General features: G+C 40.2%; 1 protein-coding gene across 1 annotated transcript in view; it reads left to right on the top strand.

Moving 5' to 3' along the window:
- The window catches only part of DOCK7 (dedicator of cytokinesis 7), a 3076229-nt gene that overhangs the window by 2657853 nt on the left and 397318 nt on the right, over positions 1–21058 (top strand). The window contains exons 38-40 of the mRNA XM_044085545.1: positions 812–964; positions 15624–15782; positions 15942–16042. Of these exons, the coding sequence (XP_043941480.1) occupies positions 812–964; positions 15624–15782; positions 15942–16042 (413 nt within the window). The remainder of the gene's footprint in view (positions 1–811; positions 965–15623; positions 15783–15941; positions 16043–21058) is intronic.

Raw genomic sequence — 21058 nt, 5'->3', positions numbered from 1 at the left:
GTTCTTTGTGTCCTCACCTGCATCTACCAATGAAGACTGGGGACATCTTTCCCCATCCCTAGTTGGCTGATGTGGGCACTGGCATTACTGCAAGGATCTTCTGTTTCCATATTGAACAGAAGTTGCTTTGCTCTGTGATTTTTGATTGGCTCGTGTACTGGCATACAGGCTAATCATAATTTGCAAAGAGAAGCCACTTCTGTTCAATGCAGAGCAGCCCGCTGTTGAACAGAAGTGGCTCTGCTTTGCGATTTACGATTGGCCCATATGTTGGTATACGAGCCAATCAAAAATCATAAAGCGGAGGCTGTTTCGCCGGGATTTTAACAGGCATTGCGGCACTCGGTATTGAGCTGCTGATCTCGGGAAGTCCCACTCAAATAAGGATGTCTGGCAACCCTGACTGCCACTGGCTTGGTAGAACTTAGCCCACAACCTTGTATCATTTGCTGTCACTGTTGCTGCAGTGCTTGCAAGCGTATGCTTACTGGTGGTGTTATAAGCCATCTGGGACCATCCCTCTACACACAGGATGGATGAGGCAGCACTCAATTGCTTACTCCCATAATCCCTAGCCCAATTTTTCCATTGCAGAGACCACTATCCAAACTGAGGTCATCTAGGTCAGAATTAGGTCTTTAACTTCTGTGTCACTGAGCTGTACAAAAATGTATATTTTTGATCTATAAAATACTGCTTGTTTTCTATATTACATTAGAAGGCATATGTCTGTTACTTTGGAGGCTGTTTAAGCAGACAGACTTGTTATTGTGATTTTGTCATTCGCATGTTTTCTCACATTGTGTTGCAGTTTCCAGAACTTTTATTTGAAGAAGAAACTGAACAGTGTGCAGATCTGTGTCTCCGTCTCCTGCGCCACTGCAGTAGCAGCATAAGTACGATCAGAGCACATGCCAGTGCTTCCTTGTACCTCCTTATGAGACAAAACTTCGAGATTGGTAATGTAAGTACCTTTATATCCTCATTACAGCAGTGTTTCTTTCTGCTTTAGTCCTTAATATACTGCTTATCTCCAAGAGGCTGCCTGTAAGTAGCATTATTGTTTGTACCAGTTTCTGTATTGTTTTAGTGAGTTTTAGTAATATTACTCTTGTGGGAATACCATACTACAGTGCAAGAAGGAAGGACTACCATTTGGGAATGTCTGTTACAAAAGCTGATTTTGTAGTTGTTTCAGGAGTTAACATGACAAAATAATTGTTCAGTGCACCCAGTAAGGATGGCACTGATTGTTGTCTTTAGCTGGCAGATGTAGTAAAGACAGACAGGAAGATGAAAGGGGGCTTTTGACAGCTCTTTCTTATCTGCAAGTTTCAAATCAGGCAGTATTAGTGCCTGAACATTTTTGTCCTGGAAGATCAGAAAACAATGGTCTGTATTTAAGCTTAATGGAAACATTTCCCATCCAGTGTAGTACTATATTCCTGGACAATTTTAATTTCCTCACTATTAACTGGGAATCATGTATGGTACGAAATGTGCAAGCACAGAGATTCTGGATTATGTAAACACAAAGTCCCTGGACCAGATTGTCAGTACACTGAAGAGGGTGGCAAACATACTGGGTCTGGTCCCCACTAATATGAGAGAGTACTGCACACCCCATAGTGTAATGTCCTCTCAGGTGTATTGTCAGACCACAAGATGGTATCCCTTCAAGTAAAAATAAAATAAAATATGGAACCCCAGCTAAACCTGGTATGTTCAGAAACTATTCTAAGGCTAACTTCCTACTATTAAGTGATAACCTGGCAAAATTTCAAGCCTGCCTAAACACTGAGAGCACTGCATACGAGAATCTGTTGTACGCAAGCATATTAATTGCTGCACAGAAACAAATACACCCACTAGAAATACTTAATAGAACTAACTAAAAAAAAAAGGTAAGCTGTATAACAGAAGGAAGAAAATCATGGCAAAAATTAGGAGGTATAGCACTCGGAAGGATAAAAGTGCCCTCATCAAACTAACCAGATAACTTGTAGAACAAATAGTCTACTAAAGCCAAATATGAGGTAAATTTGGCCTCCAAGGACAACCACAAGGCATTCTTATGGCCACAACCTCAAAGGCAATACACAGTTGTATCCAAAGCTCATTGTCAATGGAGCTACCCATGCTGAGCCAGAAAATATAGCAAATCTACTGGCAGACAAATTCAGCTCTAACTTTACCCCTCCTCTCTCCCAGGCTTCCTTTAGGAAATTCTATTAAATATAACTCCTCCTGCTATTACTAGGGAACAGGTTCTCCGTCCACTCTCTAATGCCAAGAACATTCCATCAATGGGCCCTTGACCGTATCCCAGCCTGCATTCCTGTTAGCATGAAATATGACCTACTCACAAATGGAGAACAGCAACCATCATCCCTCTGTACAAAGGTGAGCCACCTTCAAACTATGGAAACTACAAACCCGAAGTCTCACTAGTCTCATATGCAAAACCATGGAAAGAGTTATCATGGAAATGATCAATAATGGCATAGGAAATCTCCAGACACTGGACTCAACCCAGTTTGGGTTTGTCAAGGGCAGGTCATGCCTATTTAACCTGATGGACTTCTTTGAAAAGGTCACCAGGACATGGGCAAGATGGTTCATGCTGCCTACCTTGACCTGACCAAGATATTTGATAAAGTACCGCACTCGGGTATTGTCAACCTCAAGATGTTAGATTGAACCCTTATGTCTCCCGGTGGAGAGACAGCTGGCTCACAGACATGACACAGGAAGTTAGAATTGGGGAGTCCACCTCTACAAAGAGGCCTTTCACCACCAGAGTTCCACAGGGGTTGATCCTAAGAATGCTTCTTTTTGGCATCTACTTCTGTGAAGTCAAGGCCAACATCGGTCACCAGATGATTGTAAATTAGTTGCAGTCATAGACTCCCCCACTGACATTAATATTCTCCAAAATAACCAGTGTCAGAGCCATGGACTAAAATTAAACGCCAAGAAATGTGTGATAGTACTGTTCAGGAAGTCAGCCACCTCTGATAACTGCCAAATTGACAACACACCTATAATAATCAACCCAGTAGCCAGGGAATTGGGGACACACATAGACAGTAATCTAGCCTTTGGCTGTCATGTGTCTATGGTAGTTAGGAAATTGTACTATGTTGTGCAACTTGTAAATAAAGGTATGGTATCTAGGTACAAGAAGATTATTGTTCCACTATATTTGGCATTCATCAGACGTATCATCCAACAGATGGAATGTCCACTGATGTTCCTCACTAAAAGAATACAGGGCATAAATGACATGTCCTTTGCAGACTACCACAAAGCCCTATCTCTGTATTCTGTCTTTTACAGGCTGTTGAGGGGAGATTTGTGCCTGGCATACAGACATTGTTAGATCCTGCTCTGATGAACCTCCTGCATATCGACAAAATAAACAAACGACACCAGAACTACCATTTTAAAGACTTAAACCTTGCCTGTTATGTAATATCTCAGACATTACCCCTTCTCTGGAACAGGCACCACATCCATGATGAGCAGAGTTTCCCCCAACCTAACTCATGTCACTTGGAGAATTGGATGGGGAACAGGAAATTCGTCCCTGGATTGGCACTTATGCCTCTAATGGACACAGTAAGTGGTTCATCTGCCAGGCCCCTGTTTGTAAATGTATAATCTCCCAAGCCCCTGCTTGCACTTACCAAAGATACTAGAACTTGTTGGAGATTTGGGATGCATGGCTAGGCTTATAAAGGCATCAGTGGTCATTAGCCTCATACACACCAGTGAACCTATTCCCACACCAGGTGCTTAGATTCATTGTTGCAGTACACTACAGTACAGCATAAGAGAAGTGTTGCAGTTTTGTATTGCTATCCTTAAAATGAGATGTTATCCTGATGTCTCATTTGCATAGGTTAGTGGTAGCTTAGGTAGATAAAGAAGATCCTATAGCACTTATCAAAAAAGATTACTTTACAGGAAATATTCAATTTACATTGCCAGATGCCTTGGCATTTTTCCTGTAGTTAGTATAAATACCACCTGTAGATCTCCCCTAAAAAATAAGTTACAAACCTAGTGGTACTAACCCATTTAACAAAAGATGCATACACAAGTACATACATACATTAAATAAATAAACATTTGTTATTGTGGTATTTATTACTTGTTATTTTGTAAGAGGACTGATTAAAACAAGGACTATTTTGTTTCCAGAACCCACTTTCATGGTGATCTCTTCAGTTACCTTTGTGATATAGAATGTATTAGTTTATATTATTTTGGTATTGGATAGGTGTTCATGTCACAGCATGTGCTAAGATGTTAGTATTAGTATATTTGCAGTCTTAACATGAAAGGTCAGTGGGTATGCAGCCTAAGCTACCATGGCAGTCTATGATAGATCAGTGACTTGTTCACAAAACTGTGGGAAAATAGTTCTGTGTTAGTCATTAGTCCAGATGTCATTTTGATGCTAAAGGCTTTAAGGTTCTAGTCCCTTTATGTCTAACACACTTCACAAGCGGTCAGTAAAATACATTAAAAAACGCAAGTTTAGGGAGAGGGAGTGTAACAGAGCTTAAGGTGTTTGCTGATATCAGCAAAAAGTTGATATACAAATTCAACCTTGACAAGTCTGAAACTAGGACTTGCCACTTAAAAACTAAAGCCACATCACTGAATTAAAATATACTTTCACACATGCCACACATCCACCACCCAGAGGCAAGCCCTGGCCCAAGACCTTTGTAAATGGTAATTTAATAACCTTCTCTGCCATCCTGTCATCTCCTCAAGCAGTTGTCCAATGAAAGTAATGTACTCACGTTGTCAGCCACGGGTCTGTTTCACATTGTTGAATGCCTCTTCTTCGAACCCTGTTTGTGGAAGTCTTCATCTGACAAATGATCATTTCAGTGAATGTTCTTCCATGGTAAGTAACCAGTGGGCCATTTTCAAGAGTTTGCCCTTTTTCTCCACTGTAGTGCGATCTCGGATTTGGTATATTTAGTTGGGAGGGTGCAACACCCAGCTAGGGTGGGTTTTAAAAATGCTGTTTTTGTTGCGGTTGGTAGGTTAGCCAACTTTTTACTTACCATGGGAATCAGTTTTGCTGAAATGATCGTTTGACAGATGAAGTTTCTTCAACGAAGAGGCATGCGACATTTAGAGTGTTCGATGATGTGATGTAGTCCCGTCACGTTCAAAATTTTTGAATTGGTGCCCGGAAGTGATTGTCAGAGAACTGTACTAGTCATTTATGTACCACTTCAGAGGATGGGCTTGACATACTAGCAACGGGTTCTGAATTCTAGAGTGTTGTGTTTCCATGGGTTAGCTGATAATCCATCTAGTCATAAACTAACATAATGTACGTCAGCCAGTACTATGTCAGTATCCCAATGACAAGCTAGCTAATAGATGATGTCAAAAACAAGAACCATGAATAGGAGGGGAGAAAGGATGCAGCCTTGGCAGAGTCTTGCCCCTTCTTCCATTAATATAACTGGGGGATAGGAGGAAGGAAAGAAGGAAGAAAGAAAGTCATTATGGCTATCCCTACTGAAGTGCAACAAGATGACTTATTGGTAGGCTTATAGAGAACAGTTCTGTGCAACAGCATGATGAGCGAACACACTGTTCCAATAAATGTGGCTCATAAGTATACTTCGTATCAGAGAACTTTATACCCAGAGGCCAGTGACTGTCTTGTAGTTGTGCGTTCAGATTGAGCCTATCTGTTAGTAGAAAAGAAGTGCTGAGCTGGCAACCAATAACCACTTGATGATGAGTTGAGTTGTATAACTAGGGAGACAAGACGGGCACATCTTGGAAACCCAACCATGTAGTGTCTTGCAAATATGTAGGGGATAGTTTTGAGATTAATTAAATTTCTACCGCCTGAAGAACTTTGTCCAGGTTGGAAGCACAAAGTCCAAATGAACCTTGTGGAAAACCTCTTCAGTTAAGGTGTGATGGCAGATTGCTCTGGCCTAAAGGTGATCAGCTTGTCATAGTATGTGAGCATGTGTACTGAAGGAAGCCATCAGGTTAATGTAGTGAGGAAAGCAGCAACTTTTCCTTTTGCCAAAGTGAAGTTCCTTGTATGGGATGAAAACCATTGTTTGGGAAGAGTTTAGAAAGGGCACGGAGAATGACCTTCGGATAGCCATAAATTGCTTTTGTCAAACTGTTCAGTGAGACAGGAGAGGGGGAGGAGACATTGTCTAGGCTTTCTCAGAACAAGTAAAGTGCTAACCTTAGTGGAGATTTACCGGTGGTAGAAGGAGCACTTTGGAGATCTCCCGAACTTAATGGAAGTATCCTTTTTTGAGAAGCCATTGTTCGAAGCAGCTGGTGGGATAGGGTCCATTTCTGAGGAGGAGATCAGTGTGCCAGTAAAATATTTCCATGCTGGCATGATGCTGGGAGTAAATGAGATCTGTCCAAAAATGCTGGAGGAATTAAGTATTGTTGGGATGTCATGGTTAAGTTACCTTTTCAGTGATGTATGTAAAGTAGTCCCAGCACCAATTGGCAAAAAGTGGTATTGAGCCTCATTTTTAAAAAGGGGGAAAAAGTTATTCTAGTTGAAAACCACTGATATGGTCAAGTGTGTATCTTAGACTCTGTGCAGAGTTAATTTATTGTAGATTGATGTACTTACAATAGCTATAGTAATAGACTGTTTATTCAACTATAACATCTGTATGTGATACGAGTTTTACTGATAATCAGTGCAAGTGCTGTTTGTATTTTGGCATCAGCAGTAATTCCCTGTGTGTGGTTTTCTCTTTTCTTTGTAGTTGTGTAGTCATGGATTTTAAGTAAGGCGTGTAGGTGGTGAAGCCTCCCATGTATACAATTTTATCTGTTTAATGTTTCCTTTACAGTTAGCAAAGAATTTTTTACATATATTTTGAAGTGGGAATCATTGCGAGTGCAGTTTATCACAGCTGGTAGTGAATAACTCACTGTGTGAGGCCTCTTTCCTTCCTCCTGTGACTGTGCCATCATGGACGTAGTATGTGTAAGTGAGGGGTGGTCTGCTTAAGTAGTTTTGTGGTATAGAGCTTTTTGTTTTACTGATATCTGGTTAACACTTTTTGATTACAGGGATCTGTGATACTGATAAGTTTTTATCAACAAGACTCTTGCCAATATTTTTTTCATTCTGTGACGACCGTGCCCTGGCCCAGCAATTAAGGAGCCTCAATCCTCACCGCTAACACCAGGGAGGTCGTCTCCTAGAAGACGAAAGGATAACTAATACACACAGTAAAGTATAATTTCCCTTAAGTGCACACACAGATCACAGTCAGTATGGGGCTTGTTGCTCCCTTGCTCTCCAGGTCCGCAATAAGACTCCCCACTGGAGCAGTTATAGGGTCCAGATCTCAGCCTAGGTGGCAAGCTAACCTCCAGTACCCTCTCTGTCCAACCAGTGCTTCGTGTCCCTGCCCAGGTAGCTAACACACACCCACACTTTGAGATAAGTATTTGTACAACTTCACAGACACTCCTGGGAAAGGCTGAGACAGATTTTCCAGCTGTGCCCCATTAGCCAGACTATACAGTAGTAATTCCTGCCACCACCAGCTTAATAATTATCAGCTACCCAAAGGCCCTTAAAAGGGTGTCCAATTATTATTGTGCAATATTATTATCCAATTGGTAATGTGACTATTCAGTCTTAAGCCTTATTAGAGTGTCTTATTACGATAACCTCTATAAATATGCAATGTACTCCAGAGCCTACTTCTCTACAAAACCAGCCACAGGTAAAAGGTTTTAAATATTTAATAATAAATAATTAAAAACACAAGACAAAACTACTACACCACAGAGATATCCAAGAGTTCAGAGATCACACAGAAACTTAAAACTTCCATATCTAGCTATCTATTACCCAGATATCATAGAATAACCCACATTAAACATGTATACCCCAATCCCATAAGGATACCCCTTCCACATAGTAAATATACAAACACTACTTACCTAACCTTACTCCTCTTACTTAAAAATGGAGATATTCACCCAAACCCAGGTCCAACTGACTCCTCCTTAAATCAATCCAGTAAACTAAACCCCATTGTAAACCCACTGCTTAGACAACCCAAAAACTCACTCTCAGTAGCCAACCTTAACATACGTAGTATTAATAATAAAACAACTCAACTACATGCTCTCTTACAGCTGTACTCCTTTGATATTATTTGTCTAACAGAAACCTGGTTAAAACCCTCAACTAAAGACAGTGAAATCATTCCTCCTGGCTATAACATCTTACGTCTCGACAGAGAATCTAAAAAAGGTGGAGGTATTGCCATATTTAAATCTAGCCTTCAAATAACCACATACCACCAAAAACCTCCCCAGGACTCTAATGCTGAACTTCTTATTACCAAACTAGAAATAAACAAAGTCAAATCAATCTATATTATCTGCATTTATGTTCCCCCAGGTAACAACATTTCCACCATAGAAAAGATCCTATTTTGGCTGTCACTAAACTTACCTCAAGAGATAATCATCTTAGGTGATGTAAACATCGATTGGCAATCTTGTAACAACATACAACCTACTAGCCATATTAACCTTTATGGATTCTTTCAGACCATCACCTCCCCTACTAGAATAAATAAAATTAACAAAAAGGAAAGTACCATAGACTGGATACTCACCAACAACCAACCCCATACTTATAAAACAGGAACCCTCCCTGATGATATAAGTGATCACTTACTAACCTACATCATCAGGCTTAAAACCAACCCTCCTACCCAAATCATAACCAGAACAATCAGATCCAAAAAAAATTTCAACTTGGAGCTATTTCAAACTGAACTGGAAGCATGCAACTGGACACCCTTAAAACATCTTCCACTAGATGAAGCTGTTGATTTCTTTAATGCTAAGTTTCTAACTATCCTCAATTACCATGCCCCCACACGCTCCACTAGAATCAAAACTAAACCTGCCCCCTGGCTCTCTATAGAAACCAAACAAAAAATCACTCTCAGAAATAAAGCCTGGAACAAATCTCGCTTAACTAAAAACACAGCAGACTACCAAATCTTTAAGCAACTAAGAAATAAAACTAAAAAAGCAATAATGAACGATAAAAGAAATTATTACCTGAAACCTCAACATTCTCGCCAAAATAACCCACAAAAGTTCTGGGCAACCATAAATCAATTACTACAGCCAAGCAAACCTGTCACGCCCAACCCACAAGGCTCTGACATAAATAACCCCAACCAAACAGCAAATTCCTTTAATTCCTTCTTCATCGAAACTATTCAAACCTTAGCAAGTCAACTCCCCATCAAAAACACACACATGTCTAACAGCAACCCAAACCCACCCCCACCTTTTCACTTCCAACCAGTCCCGACAACTTATATTCTCTCCCTTCTAAAAAATCTCAAACCATGTACTCCCTCTGCTGACCTATTACCCGCGGAATACTTGCAATTAGCAGCTAAAGCAATAGCCTTCCCAATTTCAATCCTGATAAATAGAACCATCACTGAAGGATATGTCCCTAAACTATGGAAAATCTCCCACATTATCCCACTTCATAAGGGTGGAAATTCTACTGAAATTTCTAATTACCGCCCTATAGCCCTTCTTTCGCCCCTATCTAAGATCATGGAAAGGTGTGTCCACAAACAACTGCTTCACCACCTTCTCCATAATAACCTACTCTCTAACACCCAACACGGTTTCAGACCATCCCACAGTACCACCACAGCCCTCCTCTCCTTTACAGACACAATCAACAAAAATCGCAACAAGAACACACTTTCCTCAGCACTTTTCTTAGATCTGTCCAAAGCCTTTGACATGGTCAACCACCAAATAAGCATTCACATTCTTCAATCCTTATCAATTGATACCCAATCTATTAACTGGTTTAAGTCCTACTTAAACAACAGACATCAAGCAGTACTCTGGAACTCCACTCTATCCTCCCAACTACCTGTCAACATTGGTGTCCCACAAGGGTCTATACTAGGTCCTCTCCTATTTTCTTTATTTATCAATGACCTACACCAAGTAGCTCCCCAAGCTACAGTACGCAGACGATTCAACGCTTATCTGTTCAGCCACATCTGTATCACACCTTCACTCCCTCACACAACACATATTTAACTCTGTAGAAGAATGGTTTTCCCAGCATTGTCTACTACTCAATTCTAAAAAAACTAAACTGCTCCTCTTCACACCTTCGAGCAAATCTCCCCTCATTGATTTTACTATAACATCAACAAACGGCACACTTATATCACAAGAGTCTACTACCAAACTACTAGGCATTACCATTGACAACAACCTTAATTTCGATGCCCATATTAACAACACACTGAAAACCATTAATAAAAAAATAGGCTCTCTTTACAGAATCAAACCTTTCCTCACTCCAGAATCTAGAACAACTATAGCCCACTCCCACCTTATCTCACCCCTTCTCTATGCCTCCCCCATTTTTACCAACTTATCAAAAAAAAATCTGTCAAAACTAGAGAACTCCTACCACAACATAGCCAGATTTGCCACAGGAAACCCATACAGAACCCACCACTGTACTAATTTAAAACAACTAGGCTGGCTGGAATATCAACAGCAACTAAAAATTAACCAGCTAAGCATAGCCCATCAAATTCTTTATCAACCTGACAAAACACCTATACTATCCAGTCTGATTCGCCCATACCACAACCTTAAGTCCCTGAGATCTGCACACAAACTTCTTATAGACTCTGTCAAGTCATACAACAAGGCCGGAGACTCTCTCTTCTCAAACACTGTTGGAAAAGATTGGAACCTGCTTCCCTCTGAACTTTCTTCTATTCCCTCAAAGTCTCCCTTTAAAAAGAAACTCAAACTTTACCTCAAAACACAATGGCTGTGCCCCTGTACTTATCCTGACTAACTTTACTTCTTGACAGCTGACTTATTTCACCCCTGACTAAGTTTACTTTCTTTTTCAGCTGATTTTTCCTTAATCCCTCTCTCAGTACATGTTTATTGTATACTTCATGAATGTCATATTCTACAATACTTTGTCATTCCATCACTTTTTGTACCACATCACCAGTATCAATGTCAAAAATGTTTTATCTTATTATTATGTTATTATGTTTACATGTAGTGCTTAATGGTTTTAACTTAGTATCATTAAAATTATAAAAGCGGAGCTTATCTCCCCGGGCCTCTACTGAAAATGGACATATATCCAGCTAGACTAGCCCGGTCAACAAATGTAAAATAAAAATAAAATAAAATAAAAACAATACAGTAGGACAGGTCTGATGTCAAAGAAAAACAAAATCTAGCTTTCTAATCTTTAGCTATTCTTAAGAGAACACACAGTGCTATAATCTTGCTTACATACATAAAGAGCATAAGCAGTACTGGGGTTGATGGTCCAAGAGAAATACTTTCAGTCTCTCACTGAACAATAGTTTTTAAAACACTAACAAACAGCTCTGCTAAGGCCCTCCCAAATTACATCATTTTGACACTTAGGTTTTCCCAGTATTCACATTACATCATCTTGACACTTAGTCTGGAGTTCCCAGACAAACAAACTGCATTATTTAGCAAGCTAACATCTGCTCAGGAAACTACAACAATAAAAGACATTTCACATGTACACTCTAACAATTATTCATTAAGTTAAGACAATAGAAAGAATGTGTTCAGCCAGACACTTTGGCACCATTTTTTAACTGTAACTTTAAAGAACATTTGAAATGCTTGGCTTGGTTTTCCTTATAGCAGATGGCAGTGTTGCAGCAATCTCGAAGTTCACATTTTACAGTGTTTTCTTTCATTTAAAAACACAAGCCTGTATTTTACATTTATTTATACATATGATAGAATTATGTATCAAATTCTATTTGACTAGGCTGGCAGCCTTCACCTATCTTTCCCCAATCTTCACACATTCAGTAAACTTAAATAGACCTATTCTAGTTACAGGTGTATAAAAGTCATGTTGTTCAGCCTCAGAGACTTAATTTTGTAGTTGAACTTCATGAAGAGCAGTGCAATTTACATCCTGCCTGTGGAATAGTGGATCAGTCTTTTTAAATCCCTGCATTGATATTTGGGGGACCGTGGAAGTTTACCATTTTACTGTACTTGTCTTTTATGGATTCAGAAACATTTGACCATCCCAGGCCCAGTGCAATATACCATTTGGTCTTTGTCTTCACAGAGTATGATTTGCATCTGCTTTCTCTGCGTTAAGCTGAATACATTGTTACCTTTGCTTGATAACTGATGGAAACAGTAAGAAATATCTAGTCTGCCCTTACTGTTCAAGTGCATTTAACATTCTTCCTGTCAATCATTCCTGTTTCCCCATCACTTTTGCTCCACTTGTACCATGCCCTCCTTAATGCATCTGGATTTCATCTCTGCCACCCAATCTGGTAATCCATTCCGTAGTCCAAAATCCTCCATTTGAAAAAGTATTTTTGCTAGTGCAAGGAATAGTTGACCTCTACATTAAAGATAGGTGCAGGACTTCAACAAGAATTTGTTTTTTTTTTCTTTCTCCCCTCTTGTTCATGGGTTTTATAGACATGATTTTAATGTACAGTGAAGGTTTGGAGGAGTATCCAGTATGGTAACGCAAAGGCTGCATCTTCTTTTTTTTCAGATAATGATGTCCTCTTGGCCACAAATGCCTATTGAAATTAGAATCCAGAAACACTACTAGTATTTCAGGCCAACCTCAAACAAATACCTCTTTACTGAACTCATGAATATAACTGTTATAGGGATAATACTGTATGCAAAAAAAATCTGAATGTTTTAAAAATTCTAATCCTGCAGAAATGTAATAATGTGAATAATCTCAATTTATTTTGTTTATTTACTTTTTACTTATGTTTGACTTTATATTTCAGAGCATCACTAAACTGGATTACAGTTATTACTAAATTAGAATGCAAATATGAATTCTGCATTTGTTGACTCAAAATGAAGCAAAATTCTGGCAAACTTTAATGGTCTCTTGTTTTTGTTGCATATTTTGAGATCTAATATCAACATGTGATTATGCTGCTAGCAAATATCAACACTATGTATCTAATACCAAAAGATAAACATCATTGCTAACAGATGACAGTTGTCTCTTGAATTAAGCACCTCATGTAATGTGTATAGGAGCTAAACTATGAGCAGGTACATTATGTTCATTGCTCTTACTCAGAACTCCACTTTTGTAACTGTACTCTGTTAGACCACAGATCTTGATTTTGATACTGTTAAACTTCAGATCTTGGCTGAAAAGGATCTGTGAACCAGCCAACTTAACCTGGTTAATAGTTCTTTCTAATGTGCAAAGGAAAATAGATGAAAAAGTAAGAGTGATCTCTGTTGTGCACTGGAATGGTTTACTGCCGAGTCTGAAGTATATGGGATGAAACTCACCCAATTCCAGACCTGAGGTCATTCATGTTTCTCTTGAGGAAGAGAGCGGATTGCTATCTGCAGATTAGAAGAGAAAAGCTACATCAAGTGCAGGAGCTTAAGTATCTCAGGTCTTGTTCATTTTTGGGGTAGAGAGGAGTCAGGAGATTTTCCAGCAAATATGTGTTGCGGTAGCCATACTGTAAACACTGTGCCAAATTGTGGTGATAAAGTGAAACGTGAGTTACAGTATGGAGTTGTCAGTTTACCTAAAGTGTCTCATGTTGCAGTGGGGATAAAACTGTGATTGTGACAAGGATGACCTGGAATCAGTACTGTGATTGTGACAAGGATGACCTGGAATCAATTATCGACCCAGAAATGGGGGAGCAAGTCAGGAAGGGACAGAATGTGTACAGACAGAGACTTACCCATCTGGGTTGGGGAGGAGGTTGCCCAGCCCAGTGCACATCTAACACCTAGTAGACATTGGCTGTGCTAGCAGGTAGTGTCAAGGGCATGTACCCAACAAACAAAGTTTGCACTTTAGCCTGAAGAGGAATATGGCAGAGTGGGCCTGACATTGTGGAACTCTGGTTCAGCCAGGCCATGGGCTAAGGTGTAATAAGACAAGGAAAAAAAAAAGGTGGCTGCCTGGTTGATGAGAGGAAGCTGTTGATTTCCTATAGTTGGGAATAAAAAGATGGAGAAAACATAAGCTTTGAATATATGGATCATTGTTTGTCCCACTCCTCACACCTATATTCATATGCTTAGGGTATTGATCAAACAGAGGTGATTGTGGATGCAAGTGATAAAAATCAAGTTCCTTCTCAGTTGCTGTACTGATTTTCTTCTAGAATGAGATGCTTTATAGTCTGGGAGGATCTCTGAGTAGAATGGATACTTTGAATTCACGGGAGTCCATTGAGGGAGATGATTTGGGCATCTACTCTGGATATCCCATGGATGCCTCTTACAGATGATAGCCAGACATAACCTAGGAGGAGGCTCAGGACAGACCCATGACAGTGTGTCTCAGGTTGACTGGGGAATCCCATAGGATGAGTTGGGAACATTTGCTGGAATAGGGAAATGTGGTCTGTGCCTCATGGTTTGGTTCTTTGAAAACCCTTAAAAGAATATATGGTTTAGAAATGGTTAAATGATGGCAGAACTTGATTATGTATATCTGGTTCATTTAAAAAAAAAAGTGTCTGGTCATTGAAACAACCCCCTCCCCCACAAGTACTAGATTCAGTGGAAATTTCAGCAAATCAGAGTACCACAAAATTAAATCAATAAAAGGCACTCAAAAGTATATTTTTCAGGGGGACAAGCTGACTGCATCACCCCAGACCTATTTGCTAACTTCATAGTGGCACAGTAGTGGAGGGAAGTGCATACGCTTTTACTATCTCATGGCGTCAACACTTGCTGAAAGTGCCATTGTAAACCTATTTGGTTGCAGAATTTTAACCTGCCCTGAATTACTGCAGCTTTTGAGTAGGTTTTATTTAGTAGGAGTAGGTGAAGGGGGGTTATTTCTTCTTCTTGGGGGTTACCTCCCACCTACCCATAAACTTATTAATCAAACATAGTTTGGTGAAATAGATGTGTAGGATTCTTTGAATCACATTTCCCTGAATTGTGTTTTTCATCTTTTAAGGGATCTGTTTGTACACTGACCCACAGACAGAGAGAGAGAGGGAGACACACACACACACACACACACACATATACTAGCATTAGTTATAGATGTATATAAGTCCTTTTGCCTGCATGTCTTTGGGATGTAGGAAGAAGTGGTCAACTCCACTGACAATGGGTTTGGACATGGGAAGGACATTCAGACTTTGAACAGTCGGCAACACAGCTGGGAAAATCAAATTCAGCAGTGTAGCAACACTAATCATGCTACTACTCTGCTGGTCTTGTGTCTACAGTCTTAATAACTGAATTGTGACTGCAGGAAAGGACAGGAGGATGAGATTAAATCAACCAAACTGAGTCATCATGTAACTGTTTGACTTAAACAGCATTCGGGAAGGCTTTGTGTATGTATAAAATATTCACTTAAAAACAGAAAATTTAATTATTTCTGACCTCCAGTATCGGATCTGTGTTATTGCATGTAGTCATTTGAACTTCACATCTGTTTTCCCATTATTTGATAAATATTTCCTTAAAAATTTCAGAATTTTGCCAGAGTGAAAATGCAGGTAACTATGTCATTGTCATCTCTGGTTGGCACATCCCAGAACTTCCATGAAGAGTTTTTACGACGTTCTTTGAAAACTATTCTGACATATGCTGAAGAAGATTTGGAATTACGAGAAACAACATTCCCAGATCAGGTAGGTGCCTTTGTATGTTTGTAGTTTTATACCCAAGACATGAAAAACAGTCTTAGGCACACTGAAACTAGACATGGGACAGAGAAAACTTTCAGACTTTTTTAGAGAGACTGGGATATTGTTTCTGTAGTACAAAGGTCTTATTTTCTCCCTTCACAGGTTCAGGATTTGGTATTTAATCTTCACATGATTCTTTCTGACACTGTTAAGATGAAGGAGCACCAGGAGGACCCAGAAATGCTGATTGATTTAATGTACAGGTAAGCTTCATGGTGCTGTAATTATTTTATCATAGTGTCATACTATTAGTAGCTGCACAGGCCAGTAAAAATGCAGACTCCAGATACAGTGAGAGTAATTTCTGTCTCCAATGAACCTATCCAGTTTTGTTTTAAACATATCCATGCTGCTTTATTTTCCAGTCTCAGTGAGTAGTTTATTCCTGCACTTGGGGACTGAGTAAAATACCTGCCCCTCCTACTGGTTATGCTACACTGAATCATAAGTAAGGGACTCCTCTCCCTGACTGTAGGAAAATGTTTTTCAATAAAAAGACCAAGAATGGTTCTAAAGTCAGCATTCAAAATTAGTTTACTCCTTAGGAACCTATACAGAACACAATTTTGATTGGTTTGTTAGTATATGAGAGGTTCATAATATTCTGCATCCTGCTAGTTTAATGCTTCAAAGCAAGTTCTTGAGCCTTGTGTCCACAGCCAACAGGTGGCAAAAGCTTAAATAGTATTACACTACTAGTCTCACAATAGATACAAACAAGGCTGTAAGTATACCTATATCCTTGGATTCCACTGTGGTAAATATTAATTCTGTTTGTTGCTTTCTTTTTCCTTCTGTCTGTGATATTTTGCCTCATCATCAGCCCAGAGACAATCGTAACACCTAAATCTTTGATGAGTGGTGTAATGTCTAGGTTTTCGATTGCCCATTTTGATATTAATATCAGCTGTAGCTCCATGCATAATTCCCTTACTTTTGTTCTCATTAAACTTCATGCCTCTTTTTGTAGCCCATGCTTCAAGGGAGCTCAAGTACTCATTTAAGGCCTTATGTATAATGGCCCCAGTCTTGCAGTCATCTGCATTCTTGGATATCCAAAATTTTGATGAAGTAGATATTATGTATAAGGGGCCCAATTTTGCAGTCATCTGCATACTTGGATATCCAAAATTTTGATTAAATAGATAACAGTGGAAAATACCAGATTGAATAAAATAGAACCCAGTACTGAGCCCTTAGGAGCCCTAATATTAGTGCCTTTCCATGATGATTTTATGTCATGTAGAACAATACATTTTTTTTTGGTTCTTAACTGGTTGTATGGTTGTATGTCCTTTTAACAATGTAGTGATTCCCACCAAAATTATTTAATCATTCTTTCAGGTATTTGGTCATGTAATATACAATCGGATGCCTTTAATATATTCATAAGTCCAGCTAAATACTGCTTTTTTATCTAAGCTGTATTAGGTTTGAGTATTAGATCTCTTCTGGGTTTTCTTTGGTTTGTGGTTCGGGTCAAGGATGTCCATTTTTTCCAAGTTATTTGTCTTGTGTATGAAAACAAAATTAGAAATTATTTATGTCTGGTCACATCCTTTAATCAGAAATATCTTGCTAAATGAAACTACTAACAAAACAGAAAATAGGCTTGTAATAGCTAAAAGTTCTATAAAGTAGCTTACTCTCTCCAGCTGCCTCAACAAACAGCCTTCCACAGAGAGTAAAATTAACTTTAAAAAGCACAAATTACATATACAAGATCAACAGGAAATTGAATTTGTTCAGTCATTCTAAAGCACTTTACCATGTATTAAGTAATTCCATTTAAAACTAGCAGATTATAGTAAAAGTATAAACATGTTTCCCAGTTACTTTCCTGTTTAAGATCATGTAATGTTACTGTGAATTAATGTGTTCAAATATGGTGCCTTGATGATATTCAAAAAAATGTATAGTCAAGGTGCTGGCTGTATTTGTACTGCAAATATGTCTGATAATGTTCCTGTAATCTAGTTCTAAATAAATAATTGGTTTCATCAGTATATAACAGACCCACAGATACAAGAAATAGCGTTAGTAAAACAGTTATAATATATGTTCATAGGTTGATACTAGGCTATCTGCCCTAGGGCATTTATAAGCCTAGCCAGAGTGTGTTTGGCTTTCGCCACCCTTTTAGATTAGTAGACTGTGCCTCTGTATAGTAGGTCACAGAAAATAGCCCTTTTAAGGTTAGTTTACTGTGCCTCTGTCTAGCAGGGACACAGAAGAGATCCCAGGGGTAAACTTACGATCTCCCATCCACTCATCAAGATTTCTCTTGAAGAGGGTCAGTGAGGGGCTCTGCCTAACATGGATTGGGATTTTGTTCCAGTGTGAGGGGAGCCTCTGGGATATGATTCTGTCCCTCCAGCATGTCCTATTTATTTCTGTGCTGAGATTTAAGTCCCTGGAGCGTGTAGCTCTAAGGGATTTGGATTTCCTGAGATGGAGCATGTCCATTAATTCTGGGTTGGACATGGCTTTATACGTCAGGCACAGATCGCCTCTGAGTAGGCGGTAAGCAACTGAGTAGAGCTGGAGTTTCTTTAGCCGAACTGCATAGGGCATCTGTTTGAGTCCCTTGATCCTCTTGATGAGGTACTTTTGGGGTCTTTCCAGTTGCTGCAGGTGTCGGGTAAGGTACATCCCAAATGGGGCATTGTATTCAATTATGGGCCTGATGAGTGATGAGTAGAGGGGCACAATGACCTCTCTTGATCTAGATGTGAACCCTTTCATGATAAGGTGGGCTATATAGAAGGTCTTTCTAACCACTCTGGCAACGTGATTGTCAAAGGATAGATTACTATCTACTTGGGTCCCCAAGTCCCTGATTACTTCTTCCGTACTTAATGGATTACCACCTACGTGGTAATTTGTGGGCACTTTGTTTTTCCCAAAGGGGATGACTATGCACTTTTTGGCATTTAGCTTTAGGCCATGGCTCTGGCACCAGTTATCCATCTCTCTCAGACCCTTTTGGGGGATGCTTGTGTCAGCCAGAGAGTCGATTATGGCACCCAGTTTGCAGTCATCTGCGAACTTGGTCAGCCATAGTCCTCCGGTGTTAGCCTGTACCTCAGAGGAATATATACCGAACAAGAGAGGTCCCAGGACTGAGCCTTGTGGGACGCCACTTGTAACTGGTTTAGAGTCTGACATGACACTTGCAATTCTGACCATGTGGGTTCTATCCCTGAGCCAGTTTGCAACCCATGTTGTGACATAGGGGTTGATATTTAAGCTGGTGAGCTTATTTATGATGCCCGAGTGGGGTATTATGTCGAAGGCTTTTGCGAGGTCCAGGTAGGCTGTGTGGACTACCTTTCCTTCATCTATGGCCTTGGTAACTGTTTCAAAGAAGTCAACCAGGTTCAAGAGGCAAGATCTGCCCTTAACAAAGCCGAATTGGGTAGGATCCAGTGTCTGGAGGTTCCCAATGTCTTTGTTTATGAGTTCCATGATGATACGCTCCATAGCCTGGCAGACCAGGCTAGTCAGGTTTATAGGGCGATAGTTTCCGGGATCCGTTGTGGCACCACCTTTGTGGAGCGGGACCACTGTTGCTGTACACCATCCCTTGGGTACATATCCTGTAGTAAGGCTGAGATTGAACAGTGACTTTATGTGAGGGTTCAGTTCTTCTTGGAGCTCATTTAAGACGCAGCCCGGGACACCGTCCGGTCCCATTGATGCTGTGTTTTTTGCTTTGGAGAGGACAGCTCTCACCTGTGCATCTGTGATGTCAGGGAGGCTACACTCTGTTGGGATAGACATTTGCTCTTTTGGGGAGTTTGCACTGAACCTGTCTGCCAGGATGTTGGCAATGTCTGTGGGTTCAGTGTATTTTTTGTCATTTTGCACTAACTCAGAGCATATCTGGGAGTTGCCACCCAGGTTCCTGACATAACTAAAGAAGGCTTTGTGATTATCTTTAGTGTCTTGTACAATTTTTCTTTTGAAGCTGGCCTTAGATGATTTTATGAGGGATCGTAGTTTCTTGCTAGTACTGATCAGAGATGCCTTCCCTTTTTGGGATTTTGTTCCATCATGTAGTAGCTTCCTCCTTCTGTTGTATAGCTTATTTATGGCCGGGGTCCACCAGACAGGTCTCCTGCCTTTAGAGGAGTAAGTCTTGGTTTTATTTGGGATAGCACGATCCATGCATTCCTGTAGGTGTCCATAGAATGCGTTTGTAAAGGATTCTACGGTTTGGGCCATATTTTCCACTGGCCTGGGGGCTTTGAAGGATTTCACCTCAGTTTTAAGAAATGTGAAGTTTGCTTTTGAGAAGTTCTTCACTGTGGTTTCCTTGGCTGGGGGTGGGGATGGGATATGGATGTCCAGTGAGATTAATTTATGGTCTGACCTTACCAATGTGGGGTATACCTCTGGTGTGGAACATAGAGTCCCCATGTTGGTGATGACCAGGTCCAGTATGTTTTCCTGTCTTGTGGGAGTGGTGACCAGTTGTTCCATAGCATTTGAGTTTATAAATTCTAGGAACCGTTGGGCGAGGGTGTTGGGGCTTGAGTAGTTTTCCCAGTCAATGTTTGGGTAGTTGAAGTCCCCCAATATAATGGTGTTTGGAGAGACTTTCATATTCTCCAGTGTTCTCAGGAAAGCCGAGTGGGGTTCCTGAGTTTGGGAGGGTGGTCTGTAGCAGGCTACAAACTGAAAGGCAGTTTTGCCCACTGTTAGTTGCACATGGATGGTCTCCGATGCTTCGTGCAGTGCCACTAACCTGGAGGTGTGGGTATCTTTGATGAATATGGATACTCCCCCCTCCTTTTGTGGTTCGGTCCGAGTTTTGGGGCCGAAAAGCATGGTATGAGGTATAACCTGGTAGTGCTGGGGTGCTCTCGTGAGCCTTGAACCAGGTTTCTGTTACTGCACAGATATCAATATTCTCCATACTGAGGAGAGCCTCGTGTGTGTGCATCTTGAGGTTTAGACTTCTGGCGTTGAGCAGCATTACCCTTAGTTTTTTTTTCCTTGTGTTGTCTATGGAGGTGGGTTTGTCTTTTGAGCCTTACCTAAAAATGGCACTATGGGGGTGGCAAGAGCCTTAGCCAGTATTCGAAAGCCCAGGGGTGACAAGTGCAAGCCGTCCCTAGCGAAGCAACGTGGCTTATCGAGCATGTCATCCCAGGCTGACAGACACTGGATCCCCTTTGAATGACACCAATACTTTAGCCAATTGTTAAAATTGA

The sequence above is a fragment of the Protopterus annectens genome, chromosome 10.part0 (assembly GCF_019279795.1).
Source record: "Protopterus annectens isolate FY-2018-M chromosome 10.part0, PAN1.0, whole genome shotgun sequence".
NCBI lineage: Eukaryota > Metazoa > Chordata > Ceratodontiformes > Protopteridae > Protopterus > Protopterus annectens.
This window is presented reverse-complemented; position numbering and strand designations above follow the sequence as displayed.